This window comes from Microplitis demolitor, chromosome 1 (genome assembly GCF_026212275.2).
Source record: "Microplitis demolitor isolate Queensland-Clemson2020A chromosome 1, iyMicDemo2.1a, whole genome shotgun sequence".
In the NCBI taxonomy this organism is placed as follows: domain Eukaryota; kingdom Metazoa; phylum Arthropoda; class Insecta; order Hymenoptera; family Braconidae; genus Microplitis; species Microplitis demolitor.
This window is the reverse complement of record NC_068545.1, coordinates 11,143,957-11,171,227: the sequence shown is the minus strand read 5'-3', so window position 1 is coordinate 11,171,227 and position 27,271 is coordinate 11,143,957. Positions and strand designations below refer to the sequence as shown.

Here is a 27,271-nt window from a genome sequence, read left to right as displayed (position 1 = left end):
TCTTAAATTTAATATAAAAAAAAAATTTTTTTCTATGACACCCAAAAGACCCAATACCGGAACGCTGAAATAGCCTTGTCCCAATATGGGAATTCGGTTGTCCTAATACCGAAACCGTAAATAAAATAAGTTATTTTTTGCATTTATTCATGGTGAAAATATTAATAATTATTAAATAATATTAATGTAAAATGAGTATGAATGTAGCAGGCATCAGAGAACTTTAAAATTATAAATAAATAAGATAAATAATTAAAAAAATAACATTTACAAAAAAAGCACTATTAATTTCAAAATTTTTTGAATTCGCATTTTTTTAAATTTTATATTATTAATTATTTACTCGATTTATTAATAATTTTAAATTTGTCTGATGTCTGCTATATCACACCTATAATGTAAAATGTATTTAAAATTTTTAAATGATTAAATATTCAATTAAAATAAATATTTTGAACTAATGAATAGAAACAAAATAAATCATTTGAGGCTATACTATAAAAATAATTTAAAAAAAAAAAAACTAAAGACAAAAATTTATTTTTTATGATTCAAATTAGAGTTTATCTATATTTGATGTATTTTTTATAACAACCATACATACTGCATTAAATATTAGGGCTCCAGTAATAATTAATATTGTACTTGATTTAGCCAGTCAATAAAACTCACCGTTAATGTTTATCTATAACATTAATATGATTGGCTGTTCCGGTACTGGGCACGGGTTCATTTTGGTGTACCAATAGACGAACAGTAAAATTAATATAATAATACTATTTTTTTTCATATTTTTAATATGTTTTCTTGAATTTTATGTGATTCAAGATGCATATACAAAAATAAAATTATTGAAAAGTAATTCTATCCATTTTCTATAAGCTTAAGACTGATCATTGACTGATTTCTTAGCAAAACCATTAAGAGATATGAAAAGGTCATGAATCCGAGACTATTGCTCTAATTAACATTTTTTTTTTCATATTTTAAATATTTTCTAAAATCTATTTTATATCTTATTTTTTAACTGAAAGATTAAGGTTTCAAATAAAGAAAGTTTTATTTAGTTTCATCGCGTACGAGTTGAAATATAATATAATGATTATCAAATCGTTCCGGTATTGGGTCCCGTTCCGGTATTGGGCATTTACCTTATTTGGATTTTCCTGAAAATTTCTGTCAACAAACTACTATATATTCCACAACTTCCCAAGGTGGTTCCGGTCGTGGGACCCCCGTGGCTACTATTTTTTTTCGATTATTGAAAATTGAAAAAATTTTTTTTCCGCTATAAATTATTGTCCGTACCGATTTTTTACACTGTGCACTTGTTTTTATTACATATTAAAAATTAATTTCGATATTTTTTTGTTCTGAGTAGGGATTTAAAAACAGTAAGCAAAAGTTGATGCTATTTATGAGCAGTTATAATAAATGTTTTGATTTATTGAGAAGCAACTATTTTGAAGCAAAAGAAACATTAGATTTTCTATGTAATTCAGCTAAGATCATTACACGAGCTTGAAAATATCATATAATTATTCGAAAAAGCGACGAAACTGTCTTACAAACGTTTTTAATTATTTCCGTGTTCTTTCAAAATTTTACATCAATGATTGTTTTATGAACTAGAGTACTCCTCAGTGAATATAGCTCCGTCGCTTTATCGAATAATTATATGATATTTTAGAGCTCCTGTAATGGTCTTGGCTGAATTGTATAGCAAATCTAATGTTTTTTTTGTTCAAAATAGTTGCTTCTCAATAAATCAAAACCTTTATTATAAGTGCTCATAAATAGCATTAACTTTTGCTTACTGCTTTTGAATCCATACTAAGAATGAAAAAATATCGAAATCAATTTTTAATATGTAATAAAAACAAGTGCACAGTGTCAAAAATCGGTACGGACAATAATTTATAGCGAAAAAAAAATTTTTTTAATTTTCAATAATCGAAAAAAAAAAGTAGCCGCGAAGGTCCCACGACCGGAACCATCTGAAAAGTTGTGGCACAGATAGTAATTTGTTGACACAAATTTTCAGGAAAATCCAAATATGCATGATTTTCAGAAAATGACTTTAAAGTTTTAAAATTCAAAAATAACGCAGAAAAATTTTTCTAAAAAATTATTTGTATTTTTTTTTTAAAGTACATGGAATAACAAAACTTTTTTATTCTTTGAGTTTTTTTATTTAAAATATTTTCCAAAAAGTTATAAGCAAAAAACCATGAAAAGAGCGGTTTTTTAAAAAATTTCATAGCTTTTGAACCAATGATCGAAAAAAATCTCAAAATTTAGGAGGATAAGTTTTTTGATGAGTACTAAAAAATATGAAAAAATAATAGAAATTAAAAATGAAAATTCTCAAAACTGTCCGATTTGGCGCGGAATGCCTCATATATATATATATATATATATATATATATATATATATATATATATATATATATATACACTGAAAAAAAAATATTGTTGTAATTGTAATATCGTTAGGTTAGAGTAACCATCTAAAGTTTAGAAAATCGTAGATTGTTAATATAACAATACTTTATTTGCGTAAAGACTAGATCGCTATTTTATCCATACAATGTTTCATTAAGTCAACTATTTTGGTTATGGTTCCTACGGCAATACGTATTGCTGCATTAACAATACGTATTGATATATTTACAATCCGGATTGCTATATTAACCATATGGATTGCTATGTTAACAATTTGGATTGCTATGATAGCAATCTATAGGAATCGTTAAAACAGCAATACTAAGTATGGGGAACATAACCAAAGAATATGGTTAAATTGACAATACTTTTATTTCAAATTGAAGATAGTCAATGCAGCAATCTCATCGCCAAGTTAACGATATATTTTGTTATAACAACTATCTACCACTATCAATACTTCAGGTGGTTACGATAACCACATTTTTTTTTTCAGTATATATATATATATATATATATATAAATATATATGAAATTAAACTATAAAGATTTATATTATATATAAAAATCAGTGGATATACCGTTTAATCACGGTGGATACACCATGCAACCACGGTGATAAAATGGCACAAAACCACCGTGGGTCCACGGTGTTTCCACCGTGATTCAAATCCGCCTTAGAACGATTATAAAGTATTTAAAGCGATTTAAAATAATCAAGTTCAAATACTTTTGAATTCTTCTCAACGAGTATAATGTATTTAAAGTGATGTAAGCGATCAAGCTTATATACTTTTGAATTCACCTGAACGATTATAAAGTATTTAAAGCGATTCAAAGTGAAAAGGATTCGAAGATACTCAAAAAATCGAATATCTCCGAATTTTCTCCAATCTCCGAATGAACCAGAAATTAAAATATTATTGAGTGATTAAAAGAGATTCGAAGATATTAAAAAATTTGAATTTCTTTCAATCGTTTTAAATCTCCCAATGAACCCGAAATTTAAATTATCATTTAGCGATTAAAAGCAATTTGAAAGTATTTGTTCTTTTAAATTCTTTTTAATCGTTTCGAATCCGTTAGAGACAGGTGATCAAAATTGATTCGTAGGAATTCGATTCTTCAAAACTTGAGGGATTCAAAGTATTGTAGAGACTTAGTTCTTTCAAAGCATTTAATAACAATATATATTTTGGTATTAACCAAATATTACACCAAAATATTTATCGTACATTTCAACTGTCATTAACCGCGAATAACATTTGTAGACAGCAATTAAAAGTTAAATAAATAAAATTAAAATTAATTCTGAAAAATTTTAAAATCATGAACTGCTGTATAAGTAGTTTTTATTTTTCGAGTAATTCAAAACTTTCCGAATTATTCGTAAATACTCGAACTATTCGAAACTTTACGAATAATTCCAAAATTTTTTTTTGAACGACTTAAAACCCGAGAAAATTTTTTTATATATATTCATATAAAATTATATATAATGATATATAACTAGATTTTATATAATTATATATTTTAAAAATGGCCAAATATAATCATAGATAATTATATATAATCATATATAATTGTATATAATCACATATAATTATATATAATCTAGTTATATATAATTATATAAAAAATTTTTCTCGGAAAGGTCAATTGTAAGTTTAGGTTTCGCTATTTTTAAAAATTGATGAATTTTAAAATATAGTGAAACCATACTTACAATTAACTTTCTCAATAAGACAATTTACAGATAAATTGAGCAAAATATAGATAGCCTGAATTGGGAATCGAACCCAGACCATGTCGATATCGCGCTGATCCGGGTCTAAAAAATAACTTGATTTTGACGTAATTTAAAAAATTTCAAATAAAGCAAGTCTAGGAAGACAAAAGTAAGTCAAATTGAAGTTTCTTTTTTTTTTTATAAATGAAAAACATATTTTAAGAGATAAAAATACGTTTGGTTTTGACTTGCTTTTGACTAAGTTGTCTTACTTAGTACCTATATATATAGTTATCTGAGCACTTTCGAAAATTGCCAGAATGGTGTCATAAGAAATAATGCTAGTTAAAAATGTTTTTTTTTTTTTTTATTTGGAAAAGAAAATCTAATTCGAAAAAATATGACTTTGAAATAATTTGAGGATTTGCAGTAAATGTCAAGGTTTTACATAACGAAAAAAAATCAGAAATGGTAAATATTGAAAAATTTTTGATTTTTTCCAAAAATCTAAAAAAAAACAAAGAAGATAGTTAAAAATAATTTTTTCGTATTTTTTTTCAAAATGTACATTTGAAAAAGGAAATTTTGAGAAAAAAGATCTTAATCAGTCAAATTTTGAAAAAATTATAGCTATTTATAATAAAAAAAGCAATTTTTATCAAACATTTATAATTTTTTTATTGGTTCAGTGAAAAAATTTAAAAAAATTATGAGAAACGTTTTTAATGGGGTAAAAAGACCAAAATTTTTTAGAATCCAATAAAAACTTATGGAATTCCATCAACGCATTTGTTGTACAAAATATTCTAAAATCATTCTTTCACAAAATGGATATTCATAAACGTTTCAATCCTAACTTATTTACCAATTGTTCACTATAGACGCCAGACGGATGTACTACTTATGTTATTTATCAGGGCGATTTGTATAAGTATAGATGTGTTTTGGTCAAAGGTGATATTATATAAATAATGTACCCAATATTAAATGGCTTCAAAATGTCATTACCTCTAATGTTCTATACCTGTACCTAAATAAAATGTACTTTTTTCTAGAGAAAGTAGCAGACATACGCATGTATAATTATGTCGACGAGTAATCCCGTGCAACAGGGTAATTTTCAACCTTGCCAAGTTTGGGCCCTTTATTAATTGTTGTTAATAAGGGCGCCACTGGAAAATAAGACTCTGCCTTCCAGTACCGGAGATGTTATATTAAATTCATTTCAGGGTCGTTGAATATTATGAGAGTAAGAAAGGATGAGGAATTAAATTTATTACACAATAATTTATCATCTATTCAACATTTAGTCCCTTAGACTTATTACTATAACTTGGCCCCAGGCCTGATCCCCTGGATCTTAAATAAAATTTAGTCCCCTGGAATTTATATTAAACAAAATATTCAATTAGCCCCTGGCCTGATCCCCTGGATCTAATTAAATTTTAGTCCCCTGGACTTTAGTACTTGCCACCGGCCTGATCCCCTGGATCCAATTATTTCCAAAATATTTAATTAAAATTTCCCCTGGAATTATTTCATTTCACACACACACACACACACACACACACGTTGAATTTATCTTTCTCTTGTCCATATATATTATATTATATATAATTTATATATAATTATATATGATTATATATGGATACATATACAAGATTATATATAACTATGTATGATCATATATAGTTATATACAATTATATATGAACATTTTTTTTCGGGCAGCCTTTTTTATTCTTTTATTAATTGTAATTAAACGACACAGAGTTACAAAGCCATTTACAATAGGGAACTTACAAGTCTTTCAAAGAATTTTTTAAAAAAAAATTTTATTTAATTACTGGATTTTTTCGCAAGTTATCGTGTCTACGGGTTTCATACTTGACGGACAGAAATTTTTTTTTCAATATTTTGATGTTTTTTCCGTTTTTATAGAACCAAATAAATTTTTAAAAAGTATGGAACTAATCTCCATTAAATTATCTTCAAAATAGTATGCAATATATCTCAATTCCGTGAACCAACAAGGGTATAACATTTGAAATACTTGCCGGCGTGAGGCGAAAAAAATTTTTCGATCGTAAAGCACACTTTGATGCTTCGCATCGTGAGTCGTGCAATTGTTATTTTAAATAAAATGCCAATTAATTATCAATTATCCTTCCTCATCCTTCTCTTACAAATAAATTTTACAACGACCCTGATCGATTAAGATCCAGTTCTGGAAAACCGTAATTTCATACTCCTTATTTGTTTACAATCTATAAACTTCATAAGCAAAAAACAAATGTGTCTTAAAATAAACGAACTTCAATATTTAATATTTTTTGAATGGTGAGGTACGATAAAAATATAGGAAACCTTTTTTGTAGAGCATTCAAGTTCCTAACAAAAAATGTGTTAAGTTTTGTTGATGAATCAATGAAAGAGAGATGAATTGTTTTCTGTTGGACTGAGAAAAAAATCGAAAACTGTAATGCGGAGGACGTTAGTTCCTATTGAAATTAAGAGCTGATTTTCGGTGGGAATTTTCTAGAGGTGTCTAATAACCACACTGAGAGAAAAAAATGGCTTTCTAAACTGTAAAAAACAGTTCAATGAGACCTCCACTATTAACTGCAGTTTCGTTGACTGATATGATATTAGTTAACAGTAACAGAAAAGTATAGTTAAAGTAACTATTTCGTAGTAAATTTACGAGATTCCGTTTCAACATTAAAGTGGGCCAAAAATCTGCTTTTTTCAATTCAAATTATTAATAGCGAAAATATCGTTTATAACGCTTATAAAAAAATGTGTGCGGAAGGCAAAAATTTTAGGCAGATATCTTAGGCTCGCCAAATGAAGTGAATGTTCAAAGTCGGAAAGAAATTCATTCAGATACTTATTTTCATAGGAAATTTGATTCTCGACAAAAAAGGTCGTCTGACAAAATTATGAAAGATTAATAGTTTTTGAGATAATGACGATTTTATATCAAAATTTCACTTTTTTTGCGATCTCCATACTTTGTAACCATGAATTATAGTAATGTGAGTACGTTCCTCATTGGAAATTTTAGTCTTTACAAAAACGGGCCTCTGAAGAAATTATGTCTAATTGAAATTTTTCGAAATAATGGCCATTATATTAAAGATACTAATGTTTTTTAATATTTTTATTTTTTTATAATGAGTAGTGATTATTTATCGATATATTTGAAAGATTATATAATTTTCTATGAAAAAGGTCTCAAAGAGAAATTAAGTCTAAGTTTTGTTTCTGAGATAAGAATAACAGAATTAATTTTATATGAGTGTATCAGGCTATCTAGGCTTTTCGACGGTACAGCACCCTCAACGCTTTCGTGCAAATGACAATTTTATAGTAAATTGAATTCTTTACAAATAAGGTCCTTTGAGTCAAACTCGTAGTGTTGATAGTTTAGGAGATATAAAAAATCGAATCTTTTAAAACTTACAATATCTTCATATTATCAAGTTTATAGTATATAATTGTGATCTCGATTCCTAAAACGATAATCCCGGCTATTAAAAGTATCTCAACACATTCAAAAAACTGAGAGTTGTCTATGAGATCATTATGAACGAATTTATACCACAATTTAAAGACACTTGATACAAATTTTTCTTATTATTTTCATTTTGATATTCAACCTTGTAGCGTTAATACTTCAAGGACCCATTCTTTCAAGTCACCGATTAATTATAAATCAGTAAAACATAGAAACGATGATTATTTAACATTATAAAATCAAATTTTAAATACGATAAACTGAATATGATAACATGAAAATAATTTATGAATTTAAGTTTTAAAACATTCGATTCTTTTTATACCTCCTAGACTATTAACACAACGAGTTAGAATCAGAGAACCTTTTATGTAGAGAATTAAATTTCCTAAGAAATTGTCATTTACTTTTTTGCTGTAAGTCTATCTGTTTACCAAAAACTCAAAAAACAATAAAAAATCATTGAAAATTGACTAGGATTTTCTATCGGGGGAATCCGTCGTTACACATATGCTACTATAGATACTTTTGAAGAGCAAGGAATCCCTTCTAATTACTGCCTATGGACAGTGGACTAACACAAAATGTAGTTAAGTTGTATATAATTAAATAAAAAAATCTTAGATTCACATGTTAAATAAATGGTAAACTTTCATAAATAAGTAGGAAGTTATCAAAATCAAAATTGAGGGCTGAAATTTTCTCAGAAAATTTTTTTTGTAATATTTTCAAATAGGTATTAAAAAATTTTCAGATGATATAAATTCAATTTGGATCAAGTTGGAACAGGAAGTTGAGTCACAAAAAATGACCGTGCTGTATACTAAAATTAATATTGTGAGCCCCTGGAAATCTTATATTTTCTACTATAATCCCCATTATAAATGAATAATTTTTACTACAATTCATCAATAAATTTTAAGTGTGTAATATTTTTTGTAGTGCAGCATATAATATTTTTGTGACTCCATTTCCTGTTTCAAGTTTGCATAATCAAAATTTGCAGACTATTGAGGTCCATTTTTCTTCGTGTATCGATCTGAACTTTCTATCTATCAAAACTAAACCGACGCCATAGTTATTATTAGTATCAGTATAAGAATCATTAATAAGATAAGAACTCCAGTGTCATTTGTTAATCTTATAAACTTATTCAAACTTCCATTCTCAACTATGTCTGGTTTGCAATTGAAGTAAGGGGCTCAGTTTCTGATCTTTTTAGAATGCCGGTTGAGGTTATACTACAATAATTAATGTAAGGTTTAACTTAATGAGAAAAATAATAATTTTATCGACTAGTTTAGGATTTGTTAAATCATGCGCGTAAAATAATTACTTGAATTGGATTAATAATTTAAATTAACATTTAGAAACCCAGTTTCTGACCCTCAGAATTTTTCAAGTCGCAGTTTCTGACCCTCAAATTACACAAACCATGATTAGGTTATGAAGCACTTACTAAGTATGAATAAACTAAAATTATTATTTATATACATAAACTAGCTGACCCGGCAGACTTCGCACTGCCTCTATCGATTATAGAGCAAAATTCAAAAATCAACACTGTTTAGGTTTCCACTATATACAATTGAAGTATTACCGTACGATGGACCGTGTGGCTTAATAAGTTATAAATTTAATTTGAACGGAATATAGTATAGTGCCGGATAGCTCAACTGCTAGAGCACTCGGCGCGAAACCGACATGGTCTGGGCTCAATTCCCAGTTCGGGCTATCTATATTTTTCTCAATTTATCTATAAATTGTCTTATTGAGAAGGTTTGCATGTTTAGGTTTTCACTATATTAAATTGGTGTATTACCGTGCGATGGACGGTGTGGCTAAATAAGTTAAAGATAAAATTGAACGGAACATAGTAAAGTGCTGGATAGCTCAACTGGTAGAGCACTCGGCGCGATACCGACATGGTCTGGGCTCAATTCCCAGTTCGGGCTATCTATATTTTTCTCAATTTATCTATAAATTGTCTTATTGAGAAGGTTTGCATGTTTAGGTTTCCACTATATTAAATTGGTGTATTACCGTACGATGGACGGTATGGCTCAATAAGTTACAGATCAAATTGAATGCTATTATTTTAAGACATTTTTCTTTAAAAAAAACTGGAATATCAAATTTAAAAAATTAAAAAAAAAAAAATAGATTCCATCGTTGTCCCATTATTAGCATATTTGGAAAAGTTGTAGAATAGGTGACAGTTTGCCGTGAAAAATAAAGAGGAAAATCGATCAGTACGTGCTTTTTTATAAATCGACAGTTTTTACGAAAAAGTTTAAATTTCAATAGAAGCGTGGTTCAAATAAATTTTTCGATATTCTTTACTGATAAGATGTCTAAAAATGAAAATTTGTCTCTTTGAAATTTTTTTTTAAACCACTTTTCGCGAAGTTACAGGCATTTGAAAAAAAAATCTACATGTTTCGAAATTCGATATTTCGAAAATGGTTGGGGGAAAAAATTTGAAAAAAATCATGAAGGCCTCTTTCAACCTATATTAAAAGTTAAAAAAGTTACAAAAAAATCTGAGGTGCAAAAGCTAAGTGGTGTCCGATTTGGCATGGAACGCCCCCTATATTTTTCTCAATTTATCTATAAATTGTCTGATTGAGATTTGCATGTTTAGGTTTCCATTATATTAAATTGGTTTCCACTATATAAAAAAACCAATTTAATATAGTAGAAATCTAAACATGAAAACCTTCTCAATAAGACAATTTATAGATAAATTGAGAAAAATATAGATAGCCCGAACTGGGAATCGAGCACAGACCATGTCGGAATCGCACCGAGTGCTCTACCAGTTGAGCTATCCAGCACTATACTATTTTCCGTTCAATTTGATCCATAACTTAATGAGCCACACTGTTTATCGTATGGTAGTACACCAATTTAATATAGTTGAAACCTAACATGCAAACCTTCTCAATAAGACAATTTATAGATAAATTGAGAAAAATATAGATAGCCTGAACTGGAAATCGAACCCAGACCATGTCGGTATCACGCCAAGTGCTCTATCAGTTGAGCTATCGGGCACTATACTAAACTCATATTTATTCGTTGTCTTTTTTTTTTAAACTTGAATAAAAGAACAATAAAAAAAATCATTTTTTCATAATATAATTATTAATCAATTAAAAGAGTCATAACAATTTAAATACTATCGAAATTGACATTATTTTTACAATAATTTTATCACTCCAAGAATGTACTTCCAAAATCTAATTATGATCTTTTATTTATAAAAATGAATATTAAATGTTACTTTATCACTGTATTATGAAAAATAGTCGAAAATAATTGAAGAAAACTATAAATATTGCTATTTTTACATTTTATAGACATTTAATTAAACGGATAACTTCGCTCGCAGTAAGTTAGAATTTTAGGGTCAACAACTCCATCATACGTTTGAAATTAAGCCGTTATTGACCCTCAAATTTCAACAACAAAACTCATTTTAATATGTTTTATTAATGTATTAAAATACATTTTAATTGAATATTGATCTATGCATATATTTTTAGTTACATTTTTTTATTTGCATGATAATTATTGCACAGATTTAATCGCTGTACCTCCTAACGTAAGTTGGTTACAATCTACTTAAAAATGGCTTCCTCAGCCACTTATAACTAAAATATTTTTTAACTTCCCGCTAAAAAAATTGAAAATTTTCAAAAATTCGGGAAGTTATTGGTTTCGGTCCGATTGTCGAAAATCGAATTTCTATCAGATCTCGACGTTTTGAGGTTCTATGAAGTTATTCTGACTAATTTCAAGATGTCCAAGTGTATGTATGTGTGTATGTACGTACATACGTTTGTAAATATCTGTAACTTTTGAACGGATAAACCGATTTTGATCGTTAAGGTGTCATTCGACGCGGCTTATTAAATACTATAACCAGTGAAAATTTGAGCTTAATCAGTAGGGCGCGTTCGGAGATGTTTCAAAAATAAAATTTTTTTAAAAATAACTATTACATTCGTAGGAAATAGGACCAGGAAATAAATGAATTAATTTAAATAAATTGAACGTTTCGTCATTTATTTATGACTTCCTCAGCAACTAAAAACAAAATCCAAAAATTTTTTTATTAAGTACATGACAATTGTAGTAGCACCATATATTAGGTTAGATTGTATACCTTATTATTATAATTCAATTGTCTATTACATAGAAACTATGCAGAAAGACCTTATATCTTAACAGCAATACCATAATCAGACTCATTATTATTATGAAAGCTAAATTAGTTGTTATTACTTAACACTCAAAACTTTGAATATTACGGTTTAGTCTATGCTACAACGTTTTCAAATATAATTGATTATTATTATTAAGAACTTTCTGTCAAGCCATCTGTACTGACATGTTTGAACTAACTTAAGTTTAAAATTTAAATTTAAATTCATAAAAGATACGTAATTATTTTAATACTAATTTTATCTAACGTAAACTTTGAAAGTTCAACTCAATTATCAATAAAATAAAATTACCAAGGTTTAAAATTACTTAATTGTTAAAATCTGATTATAAATTGGGTAATTGTATAGAAGTGGGGCTGCCTACGTTTTTCACGATAAAAAAAAAAGTATTTGAGATACAGACTTCGTTTTGGTGCCATTTTTTTCAGCTTTTCGGCGGATTTATGAGAGCGTATTGACATTTATCCAAAAAACTTAGATAACATATTTTTTTTTCACTTTTTTATTGAAAATTTTGTAGTTTTTTTAGTTTTTCAATGGTATTCCATCCAAAACTATTTTCTTGATAAATCGATTTCGAAATCTAATCAGTTCTAGAGTTTGACGTAACGCGACAATTGTCACAAGTTCCATCTTAATCGGTCAATTCGCTTGAGAGATATCATTTATAAAAGAATTTGAAAAATAAAACCTCACCTTAATTTTTTTGGATCGCAAATAATGTAATTGACTAATTGAGTCAAAAATTTCACCAAATCATCATCTTTAACAGTCTCTTGTAATCATCGCATAGTCCATTGAAATCAGTTTAATGGTTTAGGAAATTCCGTCCACAAAATGCTAAAAAAATTATCATTTTCTGAATTTTCCTTGGATCTTTATATTTCGATGTTATGATTCAATTCAAAATTCTTTTACTCTTCATTTTAATTACTTACACTTATTTCTGCTCAAATCTCTACACAGAAAAAACAGTTAACTTGTGTTAAGAAAAATATTGTCTTCCGAATTTTCTTTTTTGATTCAATAAAAATGAAACACTTGATTCGAACACTCTTTTTTGGTTCAAGACAGTAAATTCTCTTGCTCCAAAAAAATTTATTTTTGAAGTGAAATTGAAAACTTCTTGGCTAAAGAAAATAAGTCATCTCACTCCCAAAAATCAACGTTTTGAAAAAAAGTTTTCTTGAACCAAGAAACTTTTTTTTGCCCTAAGAAAAGAATTTTCTCACTCCAAAAAATCAACGTTTGGAACGAAAAAAAGTTTACTTGCACCGATAAACTTTTTCTTGTCCCAACAAAAAAATTTTTTTGCTTCAAAAAATAAACATCTTGAATGAAAAAAAAGCCCCTTAGGCCAAGAAAAAATCTCTTGGCCCAAGAAAAAAATTCTCTTGCTCCAAAAGTTTACTTCTAAGGAGTTTTTTTGAGCACCAAGAGATTTAAAGTGTATTCACAATAATGTTTGCGAGCTCAAAAACAGCGGGAAATTTTGAAGGTGATCTACAGGATCAACCGTTCTCTGAATTTTTTTTTCGTGGATTGTTATTTTACAATTTAATTAAAAAATTAAATTCATAAATAACATTTTGATGCACTAGCAATTTCACAGGACCACAAAAAAAAAGTGCTCTGTACCTTGGACCGGTCCCACCTAGGACCATGTATTTGGATGCGCTGAATCTGCATAATAATTACTATTATATTATGGTATTTCATTGCTAATAATTTCAGCTATATAAATTCAAATTTCGATTCTGTGCATTAATTCGCTGAATGTGTTGAAAAAATAATGAAAAAATTTGTACATTTTTTGTTGAGAAATTATTTTTTTAATTGTTTAAATTAGTATTTTTTTAACGCCATTAATAATAAAATAATTTCTTTCGTGATACACTATTTAAAGAGTTTCTAGTTAAATTTTCAGGTAAAAATATTTAAAATTGCCTAATATTGAAATTATAAGTGAGTTTTTTATTTGTTCCAATTTTTCGAAATTGTAATATATAATGTTTTTGTTATTTTAACTATATAATTTCATTTTCAAGAATTAAAGAAATGTATCTAATTTTTTTTTTAGTTTGAAAAAATTAGTAATTACTTTGTAGTAACTGTTTTAAGTTTTTCCAGATACAATTCATCTAGTATTTTGCGCATATCTAATGTAGGAAGTGTTTAGTTAGAGGGTTGAAATCGAGAATGGAAAAGTAATTCAATTTTTTTTTTGTACTAGACGAAGCCGAAGTCGTAGTTCATCATCAATACGAATAAGGATGCGTGAAATTGTCGATAGCCGCGATCACAGACTGCGATTTCGCAATAGATCACCTACACCATTACGTTCAAGATCACGATCTAAATCAACTGAGAAAAAAAATTTAGACAGAATAGAAAGATTAGTTGATACGAGCAGATTAGAACGCATTGATAATAGCCCAGCTGGTACACCTACACAAGATAGTAACCATGGGGATATCGATATGAGATTATCCACGACAAGCCAATCAATTCAGAGTGTTGTTGCCGTAACATCTAATATTTCTAACAATCAGACTGGAGGATTTTCACTTAAACGACGCTGCCGCGATTTTGATGGTTATTATATACTATTAATATATAAACTTTAAATACAAAATAAATACAATTTTTTTCAATTTAGAGAAAGGATATTGCATGCGCGGAGATCTCTGCCTATATGATCATGGGACTGATCCTGTTGTGCTTGAAGATGTGGCTCTTAGTCGAGTCTTGACTTTCGGACCTCATGGTGCTCAAGCTCCAGGTACCGATACAGTCGCTCCAATACCAGAACCATCTTTAGGACAAAATGGTACCGTACAACCACCTCATATTCCGCTAACTAGCTTACCACCTCCTCATTTGCGAAATCAGCCCCACTCTAATATGGGTATGTAAAGTATAAATAATTTACTTGAAAGTTTTCGTTATGTTTTACTTATCATTTTTTTTTTTAACTCGATAAACATGTATTATGTCAAATTATTTCTAGAATACAATCCAGATGCTCCAAGTATGGAACCAAGGATACCATGGAGTCGACATCAATCAAATGTTGGAATTTACGGCCGTGGCGAACGTGAGTTAATACGAGTTCCCGTAATTCCACACATACATCCACCGGAGACGACTCATTTACAAACAACTAATTCACTCAAGCGAAAACAAACTTTTGATTTCAACCGACTTGGTCCTAAGCAACGTGTAAATCATAATTCTGCTAATTGTTCTTTAGAACTCAAGAAGGTTCCGCGTACTTTGAACAATATTACGCAACTAAATAATCATTTTTCCAAATTCGGTAAAATTGTAAATATTCAAGTAAATTTCGGTGGAGACTCTGAATCTGCTCTTGTTACATTTCAATTGCCATCTGAAGCAAAAGCTGCATATCGAAGTACTGAAGCAGTGTTAAATAATAGATTTATTAAAGTTTTTTGGCATAACAATGCTAATAGTAATACTGCATGTAGTGCTATCGAAAATGTTCCACCTGGATGTCGTCCATCCGTTAAAGAAAGACTCGGTGCTGCTGTACCTTTATCGATAAAACTAGAAGAAAATGAATATGTTCCTACTCGTCGATCCAACGATGATCATCACGAACAAGAAGAAGGAGAAGGAACGCAACAACAACACCAACAACAAAAACAACAACAACAACAACAGCAGCAACAACAGCAACAACTACAACAAAAACAAATAATGTCAAATCATCTAGTTCCTTCTCAACAAGCTAAAACAATCATTTTTACCCGGGAAGAAAAAGTCAATGCTATTAAAAAGACACAGGAAATATTGGCTGTTAAAGAAACACTAAAAAAAAAACAAGAGGAAAAACGTAAAGAAGCAATGAAAATAACTGCCGATCTTCGAAAACGAAAACAAGAACTTTTGGATAAAAATTTAATGGAAATTCGTACTTTAATTGAAAAAGCAGAAAAAAATCCAGAACAGAAAGATGCAATAATGGCGACAATTAAAATCATACAACAATCGATTGATCAACTACGTAAAGATCTTGCGGTTAATGGACAATCTGGAGTAAAGAAGTCAGTAGTAAAATCTCGAGAACAAACACAGAAAGAAATACTCGATGCTGAATTGGATCTTATGACGGCCCATCAGGAAGGTCAAGATGCGGGTGAATTGCAAAAAAGGCTAAATGAATTGAGAGCTCAAGCTGCGGCATTAGGTATAACTACGAGTAAAACTGCGAGTAAAAATGTAAAACCAACTCGAATAATTCGTGGTGGTCATACATTAACATATCGTGGTCGAAGCAATTATATGCATGTTTCTATAGATCATCGACCAACAAGTCTTCTGGTATCGGGATATGAAACAGAAGAAAAAATGGAAGTTCTTACTCACTTTCAGGTAAACTAACCTTTACGTAAATAATTTTTTTTTAATGTCAATACAGACAGTTATAGAATTGTAAATGTTTTTTTAAATTATAGCAATTTGGCAATATAATTAATCAGTTAGTTGACGATGCAACACCTTCTATTGTACTCAACTTTAAGTCAAGAAAAGAAGCTGAGGTTGCAATGTTAAAAGGTCGTACATTTCAGGACAGGTTGCTTTCTGTTACATGGATTTCAACACATCATTTACACCGTGGTGGCTTGGGGGCAGGGATAAATACTAATTCTCATTCAGTTGTTTCTGTATGTTCAGATCAAGTACGAATTCCCGATGAAGAAGTAGATGGAGAGGTAATAAATATGTCCTAAACTTCAAAAGTAACAAGATTTTAAATATTCGTAATATAAATTACATTTTAATCAGATAACTTTTATTTGTAGTAAATCTTAATCTCATTTCATTAAGACTTCATTAATATCTGAACGGATAAATAAAATCTGTCGAAAGTAGTGTTTAAAAAATAATTCAATACTTTTAGAGTGCCGCTGAAATAATGTTATTAGAAGAAAATGAAGAAGAGGAAGAAGAAGATGGAGAGTCTAGAAGTTGGCGACGATAGCAACTCTCTAATCGATTGTGACGCTTTATAACAAGTTACTTATAGATTTACTGTGCTTATGAGAAAGCATATATTTACTTCGTACGTCATCATTGTAACATTGAATGAACGTATATCAGAATTTACGTTCCTTAACTTTTCATAAGGACCCGTGTGTGATAGGTTGGAATAAACGTTATGGTAATTGTTACATTAAATGTATTTTACGTTGTAACGGTAGCCTAAAATTCTATATATAACAAAATTTGAGTATTGCAAAGAGAATAAATATACTGTGAATGTTTGAAAAAAAGTCAATGAAAAAATGAATATCGAAAAAAAGTAAAATAATCATCTTAATTCTCCAATAAAATCATTATGTTTTGTATAAGATCAATACGAATTATTGTTCCATTTATGTCAAAATCCTGTCGTGAAATTTCCAAATATGATTTCATAATACTATATTTTGCAACTAATAAAAAAGTCCAGGTGTTCACGTTCGATTTTACTGTTGCTGAAATATGTTATCCTACATAAACGTTTAAATTTACTAGACTGTTCATATCCCTGATTTTAATACTAAATAAAGTCACAACTCATTGGATTATTATAAAATCATTAAATAAACGATCATAATTTTATGACAATTTTAAGACTTGCGGCTTTATTTATTATTAACTTTTAAAAGATACATATTTGTTTCGGATAAGAAACATTTTTTACAAACTTGAGATCGCTATTTTTTCGGATAAGTGTATAGTAATTTACTGGGAAAATGATGAAAAATATACCCGATAAAAAAAGATTTTATACAATTGGTTAAAAAAAATGGCCCGATCCATTTGTATACAATTGTACATAATTATATCTTATTCTTATATAATTTGTATATAATCATATAATGTTTTCATATAGATTATATATAATTATATACAATTCTATATAATTGTATACAAATATATACATTTGTATATGATCATATATAACAGGGCTAAGCTGTTACTCAGGTCGTCCTTTATCAAGGGCGCCACTAGAAGTGATAACGGCCTCCCAAACCGGATCTTAGATCATCAGGGTCGTTGTAAAATTTAATTTGTAAGAGAAAAATGAGGAAGAATAATTTATAATCAATTTACTGATTTCACTTTTAACAATTTAACCTTTATTTATTTAACCTTGACAATATTTTATTTTATAACCTTATGACTTTTTAACCTTATTAAACCTTATAAACCTTATTACCTAACGTCAACTAGCTTTGACTTATTCTAACAATCTTTAACCTTAACTTAAGCCAACTACCTTTGGCGACTACACACACACTCACACTAAGCCCCCTGGACTATGATTACGCACACACACTTAACTTAAACTTAAACTCCACGCGGTCAACCAGACTCTCTATGTGACTAAACCTTACATCTAGGTCACACAGTCCCCTGGACCCACTACGTAACTTTCCGACTAATTCACGCCGTCACCTTGACCCTCTACGTGATAAAACCCTTATAATTAATTCACGCGGTACCCTGGACCTTCTACGTGATTTTAATACTACTCACTAGTCTATGATATTCATTTACAACTTATTTGATAATCACAATTTCCATAATTACGCTTTTCACTGACTCACACTTTTACCAATATAAAATTCCCTTACACCTATTTTCTGTGTTTAAAATTAATTTTCACATAATTATTTACCATTTTAAAATCACTAATAAATTACCAACAACTAATTTCTTATAAACGTAAACCTTTCCTTTATCAACAATTTTGTTAAGTCGGTTTTATGATTTATTTTATGTAACCACTTAACAATTTATCACAACCTCGATATCATAATACTCAAAACTCGAACATTAATTCTCACGTTTTACTTTACGGCATATTTAACGTTTATAATTTTATTAATTGATTTTACCTAATTTATTAATTCAATTTACTTATAATTAATTTTATCCTAATATTGATGACTAGATAATTTTAACTAAAACACAATTGATTTTCTGGCAATGCTTTACACGACCTGCCTAGAAAATTCCAGAAGAATTTTCCGGCGAGTGACTTACACAACCTGCCTGGAAATATCAAAGCTAATTATTGTTAAGTCCGGCTTTTCGATTATTTTATTACACGTTAATTGACACCACAATACTTTACGGACACGACGTTAAATTATGTATTTTAATTAACAAATATTCCGGCTCCCTGCCAGGAATATTTTACAGAATACCTATTACGATTCATGTTGATTTCTTTTCCGTCGCTCGTTTTGTATTAGTTGTCTTCGTCCATGTCTCGTTCTCTCTTGTTCGTGTATTAGGTTCTCGACCGTGTAGGCTTGGGGTAACCAGGTCGTCTCGAATTCTCCTCCTCGTGTTGACTCTCTTGGATCGAATTCTCGTTTTCGCCACAGCACTCAAATTCACCTTCAACCTGCTATTCAGACGCAGTCAATTCTTAATAACAAAAGGTACCGGCTACCTGCCTGGTATCGTAACAATTTTGATTATTTTTGTCGCTTGGTTCCACAGTAATTAACCAAGTCACAATTAAATAATTTTACCTGATATAATTAACAGCGTCTGATAATGGTGTCTATGTTGTTGGCTTCTACTTTAGGTCCGTCCAATCGTTCCGGTAACAAGTCTCGTCTCGATGGTTGTCCAGTCCTATTGGCTCTATCTCCGCGTCCATCTGGGTGGTTACCCGGTCCTGCCGACTCTGGCTTGCCTCTGCTACTCTGCTACTCTTGCAGTTTTATTAATTTTGCTCGATGATTATCCGCCATGATCGGAAAACTCCACCTCTACCTAATCATGATTGGGCTTCGCGTGCTAGCACTTTCACTTAGCGCGCTGGGCGACAAGTCGAAAAACTTAATTTAATGCTCTTTTGGGGTTGTAGGTAGGGTAATTGACCAACCGTGAAAAATCATGATTTTGGTTGATTATAAAAATCAATTTACCCCGTTACAAATATACTGTATTTGTATAGATTATATATAATTATATACAATTCTATATAATTGTATACAAATATATATATGAGTATGTAATTTTATTATTCTTTTTTGCATTTTTATATAGAATTATATGCGATTGTATATAATTATGTAAAAATTTTATGTAATTATGCATTACCTCTATCCAATCGTATATAATTCATATACAACTGTATACAGTTATATTAAATCTTTTTTCATCGGGTAACTACAGCTTAATTCATATTTCGCCCGATTGCTGGGGAAAGAGGAGAGGAAATAGTGACTCTGTGTTTCCGGGTCAGAAAGAAAGTTTTTATTTCGTATCAACTACCCCATAACACACACACACACACCCATACGCGCGCGCGCGTATATATATATATATATATTAGACTGGTCCAAAAAAATCGACTATTTGTTTGTTTTTTCGATACTGTGAAAATATTATTTCCGATGACCAAAAAAATTATTGTGCAAGTTTGAGCCCTTATTACTGATATTAAGAGGTGTATCGTTACGAGTATTAGTTTTTGTACAGAAATTTCATTTTTTACCCAAAACTCGTAAATCATCTATCTGAAAAATTTGAGCAATGTATATTCTTAAAGAAAATTAAATTCCCTACAAAAAATATCTCTTAGCAAATTAACGTAAAACGAGCCGTTTCCTTGTAACTGTGCCTTAAACATTGATTTGTTTTTTAAATTCTTTGTTTCTATTTTGAATTATTGTAACTACTAGAAATTTGAAAACTTTTTCTAGTCATAATACATATTATTGAAGGAAATTTAATGCTCTACAAAAAAGGTCTCTTAACATTTTTAGTTAAATTCATTCCTTCGATAGTTATTCGAGTTCAGTGCTGCCAGAACGTGCGATATTTTTACCCCCTCCTGCTATTACACTCAATGCTATTTCACTGTTATGTCCTGGGAGGTTACTAGGATCGGAGCTAACGCCACCTCCTGGACAGTGGGCAGTTCGTTGTCACGCGGGACCAATTTTGAATTTGAAAACAGTGAATAAATTTATTGTTTACTACGATGATGATGATTATGATTGTTATTTAATGAAATAATTAAGTTATAGATAAGGATAGATGTAATTGATAAAATAACTTTTATCTGAAGACTGGGTTTATTATAAAGTATGGATAAAACTTATTCTGTAATAACAGTTGTATTCGTCCAAAATTCTCGGAGAGAAGTGAAGCCACACCAGACGGCAGAGAGATGTCTGACCGCCACTCTCCAACTTCTCCCCACTACTCCCATGTTCACACTCATGCTCATACGATATACATATATATATATATATATATATATATATATATATATACACATATATATATTAGTTCTTTGCCAAATAGACTTATACATTTATACTTTTAGTCCATTGAAATGTTACATTTTTTAGGCCTTACCTTGAGTTTTTTAGAGGACGCAATTTTATTTTTTTGATGTGTAGGGGGGGTCAGTGTAAAGCTAAAACCAAGTTTGTGGGGTCGCCACCCTTGTCCCACGGCCGCCATCTTGAAAATAGGGGTTGAAATGGTATTTACGATATACCCTGATTAAACAAAACGATTTGTGACGATTAAAACTGTTTTAATCGTCACAAATCGTCATGAATCGTCAATTGATGATTAAAAACGATTAAATTTTTAATCGTTTTTAATCGTGGTGAATCGTCAACTAACGATTCGAGAGAATTTAAAACGATTAAGTTTTTGATAGTTTTAAATCGTCGTGAATCGTCAATTAACGATTTGACAGGATTAAAAAAGATTAAAAATTTAATTGTTTTTTATCTTCTTTAATAATTAATAGACAATTCGTGACGATTAAAAATTTCAAGTCGTCATGAATCGTTTTTAATCTTCATTCGGAACCAGAAATTACAATATTATTTTACGATTAAAAACGATTCATGACGATTTGAAATTTTTAATCGTCATGAATCGTCTTTAATCGTAAAATAATATTGTAATTTCTGGTTCCGATTGAAGATTAAAAACGATTCATGACGATTAAAAATTTTAATCGTCATGAATCGTTTTTAATCGTAAAATAATATTGTAATTTCTGGTTCCGATTGAAGATTAAAAACGATTCATGACGATTAAAAATTTTAATCGTCATGAATCGTTTTTAATCGTAAAATAATAAATCGTCTTTTGACGATTTTGGACGATTAAATCTGAAACTCCATGACGATTATGACGATTAATGATGATTTAATTTTTAATCGTTTTTAATCGTCACAAATCGTTTTGTTTAATCAGGGTATCTCTTAAACTATTTATTTAAAAAAAAAAAATTTTGTTAACATTTTTTGTTGCAAATTAAATTCTCTACAACTTTGGTCCAGTAACTTTTTGTCGTAGAACTATAAATAAAAAAGTTATAAGCGAAAATCTTCAGAAATTTGCGAAAAAATTTATATTTTTCGATGTAACTTTTTTTTTTATCATTTTACGAAAAAATGATATCCGACCATTTTTGTACATCGTTATTTGAGGAACAACTTTTATTCGCATCATTTTTTCATTAAGTCAATAACTAAGGTTTTACAGCGCTCCGAAGTGAGTACTATTTTTCAGTACTCTTAACTATACCTATATTATACGTGTGTACCTATAATATGTCATCAGTTATTGTTTGTTTTTTTTTCTTTTTTTTTACTTTATTATTATAACTTTTTTAATTACAAATTTTGCAATATTATTAATAATTAATTATTGACTCTTTTCCCCACCACCCACGAGGTAGAGTCTAGAGGCGCATTTTTTTTTTACGTGGTATCCCCAATAGGCATAATCCACGGTGATTTTCTAAATTAGAATTACTCCATCCTCAGTCGTTTCGATGGACCAGGCTGCGGCTCAGCATCCGATCGGCTTTCTGAATTAAATACCAGTGGGAAAACTGGAGAAGGAAGAGGTGTTAATGTTGGCGGTTCATCATCAAAGTCATTTTCATTTATTAATTCTGAGAGTTCCATTACGTTGCTGCAAGTCTCTCCAGAACAATGGAAGCACACTGCAGAACATTTCATTCCTGCTTTTCGGCATCCACACATCGCTCCACAGTTTCCTTTGCATTTGCAAAAGATCAATTTTAGAAGCTCAGGGGGTGCTGGAGGTTTAGAGTTCTGCACCGGCATCAATAATTTTCCACATTTTTTCCAGCCCCAGTCTTCAGGATCGTTATAATTACCAAGCCACGACTGGACCTGATGGTAGACTCGGAAAGTATGAAAGCGAGCTGTGTCTTGTGTTGGAGGAAGTGAAGATAAGTTAAATGTACTTTTTGTCACTGCCTTGGCGAATTGTTTGTATCTTAGGCTGTCAAGAGAATTATCATGTTTATTACCACCGTATAAAGAGATAAAAAAACGTTCACCAATTACAGTGAGCAAAGCAGGGTCAACTCTCTTGTTGAGAAACAAAGCCGTTCCACTTGCAAACTCTAAATGTTTCTCCATGGTTTTCACAAATTTCATTTTACCGATATTGTAAGGGGCTGAAGTTGTGTCATATCCGGAAAAAGCATGAAGAAACAGCAAGTTATTCGCAATGACATCTCCGTACATAAAACCTGATGCACTATATAATTGTTCTGCTGTTCGTCCTTTTGATGGTTTTAAAAAAAATACATTTGCTTGTTTTCTGCCAAGTGCTGTGAGCAATATCAGTATGTCAATATTTTCAGCTACAATAGTAACGGTATTAAATAATGGAGATGCAGCAAGAGCAGTACGAACGATAAGAGCGTCTGCGTCTGATTCTGCTTGGTCAACAGTGAAACCCATTTCCGAGAATACAGTTTTAAGAAGTATAATAAAGTTAGATTTGTTCTTCTCATTACCAAGAAATTTCTCTTGTGATAATGTCGGTATGGTGTTCTTTTCAAATTTTACTTCTGTCGACTGGTGCTTTTTCGTGCGGCGCAAACGTTCCCAAGACTTTGTTCCTGCGACATCAGGGTCGTCTGAGTAACCGTCAAACACAATGCTTGCAGAGAGCCCGAAGTGTTCTTGTACATATTTGACGTATTTTGTAGTTATATCCTTGAACGATGAATTTCGATCCCAAATTACTTTATGTAAAAGAAAACCACCGTCAATAACAAAATGACTCCTGGCGTTGATGTTAGAGGATCGTTCTACCGGAGTAAAAGCATTAAATAAAGATGACTTAGTACCTTTTCTCATGCCATCCTCCGCGAATAATGACAATGGGAAAGGTGCTAATTCATACCTTAAGTATTCTTTAACATCACCGACTGTTTCTCTTGAAATGCACATTCGTTGAAATAAGAGTAATGGATTAATGACGACACGAGTTTTATCAACTTCAATAGTACTTGTCATAGCGCTGAAAGGAAGAACCTTATTTTTACGCTGAAATGATAGCCGTTGAAAATCAGAACTTATGATATTAGTAATTAAATCTTCTCCTATCTCAAAAGCACGTTGACAATTAATATCCTCTGAAACAACTATATCATTAGCAATGAAAATTAATTCAGAGCAATTTTGGGTAAAGACATGAGTTGCGAACCAATTATCTATAACAGGGCTATGCTGTTACTCTGGTCGTCCTTAAATTACCTTTTTAAGGGCGCCACTGGAAGTGATAACGGCCTCCCAGAACCGGATCTTAGATCATCAGGGTCGGTGTAATTTTATTTAATTGTAAGAGAAGGATGAGGAAGGATAACTTATAAATAATTTACTATTTCAATTCACCAATTAAACCTTTTTATTTTCTCATGACCTAATTGACCTTTATAATTTTAACTTCACTTATAACCTTTTTATAAACCTTATTTTATACCTTTTTAAACCTTATAACTTCTTATATAAACCTTATAACATTAAACCTTATAAACCTTAGAACCTTATGACCTTATAACATTAAACCTTATGACATTAATTGACCTTAACATAAAACCTTATAACCTTTATAACTTCATTGAACCTTATAACCTTTTATTTATTTACCCGCAATAATTTTATTAAAATCAGCCAACTACCTTTGGCGTTTCCACACACTCACACACACAATGATTAAAAATCGCTTAACCTTCGCGACACTTAATTACTAAATTAGCCAACTACCTTTGGCATTTCCACACACTCACACATACAATGATTAAAAATCGCTTAACCTTCGCGACACTTAATTACTAAATTAGCCAACTACCTTTGGCATTTCCACACACTCACACACACAATGATTAAAAATCGCTTAACCTTCGCGACTCTTAATTACTAATATTTCACTAACCAGCCAACTACCTTTGGCATTACCACACACTCACACGCACAATGATTAAAACGTTGCCAACTACCTTTGGACTTATAATTAAAATCGGTTACCTCCCGAATTATTTCTTAACTAATTACACATTCAAAAATTTATTTCCTACACTCATACTGCACTCGAGTCCCCTGGACTTTTCTTCACGCACTTCTTAAATTAATTTTCCGCAATTAATAATTTAATTAATTTAGAGAATTATATAATTTTTAATTAATTTATTAATAGATTTTCCTTTCCTAATTTATTGAGTACTATTTCCTTCTCATTTTCTTATCACTTATTTTAATATCACAACCTTCTTAATAACACGACCTTGATTCATTAATTTAATACCACGTTACTTCAGGTACTTTTATCACCGCGATAATTATTCTTATTTTAATTCTGCCTTCTTTTTAATTAATTATAATTTCTTTAATTGCTTAATTTCCTACTTAATTTTATAACGTCTTCGACCACGGACTTCTCTTATTTTCCCGAGACAATTTTAATTGATTTTCTTAATTTATTATTTTATTAAATTTTATGTATAAGTAATTACTAATGGACTAGCGTCTATGACTAGATTCGACTGTTCCGGTGCGCGCGTCACTCGACCCACCTGGAAACTTCTAGAAGAATTCCGGCTACCTGCCTGGAAATATTTTATACACGCAATGGCTCCGGCTACCTGCCTGGAGTTAATTAATTACTAAATCTTATAATTATCCAAATGTAATTTATTAATTTACTTTTGCAATTAATTTAATTCGCGAGGATTTTCTTTAGGCGCGACGATATTAACGTATGCCAAGTATTTAATAAAATTTTCCGGCTTCCCGCCTGGAATAAATTTTATAAATACCTCTCCAGTAAAAATCTCCAGATCTTTCCGTCGTGTCTCTGTCCGGGTTTTGTCTGATTAATTTCCTTGTTCTCGTAATTGTCTGGTCTAATTTTTGGTTCCGTCTCTCTCTCTGTTTTTACTTTCTCTCTCTCTCTCCTTTCTTTCTTTCTCCCTCACTCTCCTTTAACCTGGTTAATTAATATAACGGCGTCTGTATGGCGTCGGTTGTCTGGTTACTTTGTCTCCACCTCTCTATTCGGACGTCCCGATGGTTAATGCCCGATTCTCGTTCCGGTCCCCGTTTTTAATTGCTCGCTCACTCTTGACTATAGTTGTCCTTTTTCCACTCCTACTTAACTCTAGGTGGGGTCGACGGTCGAGCAAGTGAAATTTCCATTTCCGGACGACTAGTCGCTACCTACCCGGAATACCCGAAGTGGTAATGTCACATGACCGACAGTGCGCATAATAGATTTTATTTTAAACTTAATTGAACGCGGTAAATACAAATTTACCCCGTTACACTCCCCCCTGCCAGACTGTCGCCCGGGTTGGAAATTGCAGATGCTCGTCGTCCAAGGATATAGGAACAGCAAGTTAAAACGAATGATCGGTACACGAAAATAGCAAAATTTGATGAATTTAATTTTTTTTAAGGACACGATAATTATAATTCCATATTATCATCTGGATCATTTATAACTAAGTCATCATCGGAGTTGACCTCCAGTTCCAGGACTTCTTCACGGTCATCAAATGCCGGAATCTCTTCTTCACAGCCTGAGTCCTCGGAGATGAAACCTCTTCCATAATGCAGACGGTCTAAATCGTCTGGTACCACCCAGTCCATTTGGGCCATATGTGGACCATTTGGACCCTTCTTCTTTTTATTCTTCTTCTTCTTCTTTTTCTCAGATCCAGTCGCTTGAGCCGCAGAACCACCAACCTAGACAACGGGCCTGGTTTGGACTCGCCGTCCGGTTAAGTCCTGAGCTGCTGCTGGATTAGGCCGGCTGGTTGATGTTGTCGCTGACGATGTTGATGGAACAACTGGTGTTGTCGGTAGAGCTCTCGCCTCCTCTTGCCACGGTGTTATGGCAGACCCGACAGATGGACCTGCGACAGATGATGGGTCGACTGCTGTAGAGGCTGGATTTTCCTGGGGTCGTGACGTTGTTAGCTCGGCGGCAGGAGAGGGGGTACCTTGACTAC

General features: G+C 30.8%; 1 protein-coding gene across 1 annotated transcript in view; it reads left to right on the top strand.

The window, feature by feature from the left end:
• The window catches only part of LOC103570407 (RNA-binding protein 27), a 43,872-nt gene extending 26,563 nt beyond the window's left edge, over positions 1 to 17,309 (top strand). The window contains exons 5-9 of the mRNA XM_053742311.1: positions 14,159 to 14,520; positions 14,585 to 14,833; positions 14,936 to 16,323; positions 16,407 to 16,664; positions 16,853 to 17,309. Coding sequence (XP_053598286.1) covers positions 14,159 to 14,520; positions 14,585 to 14,833; positions 14,936 to 16,323; positions 16,407 to 16,664; positions 16,853 to 16,933 — 2,338 coding nt within the window. The 3' untranslated portion in view covers positions 16,934 to 17,309. The remainder of the gene's footprint in view (positions 1 to 14,158; positions 14,521 to 14,584; positions 14,834 to 14,935; positions 16,324 to 16,406; positions 16,665 to 16,852) is intronic.
• The last annotated feature ends 9,962 nt before the right edge of the window (positions 17,310 to 27,271 follow it).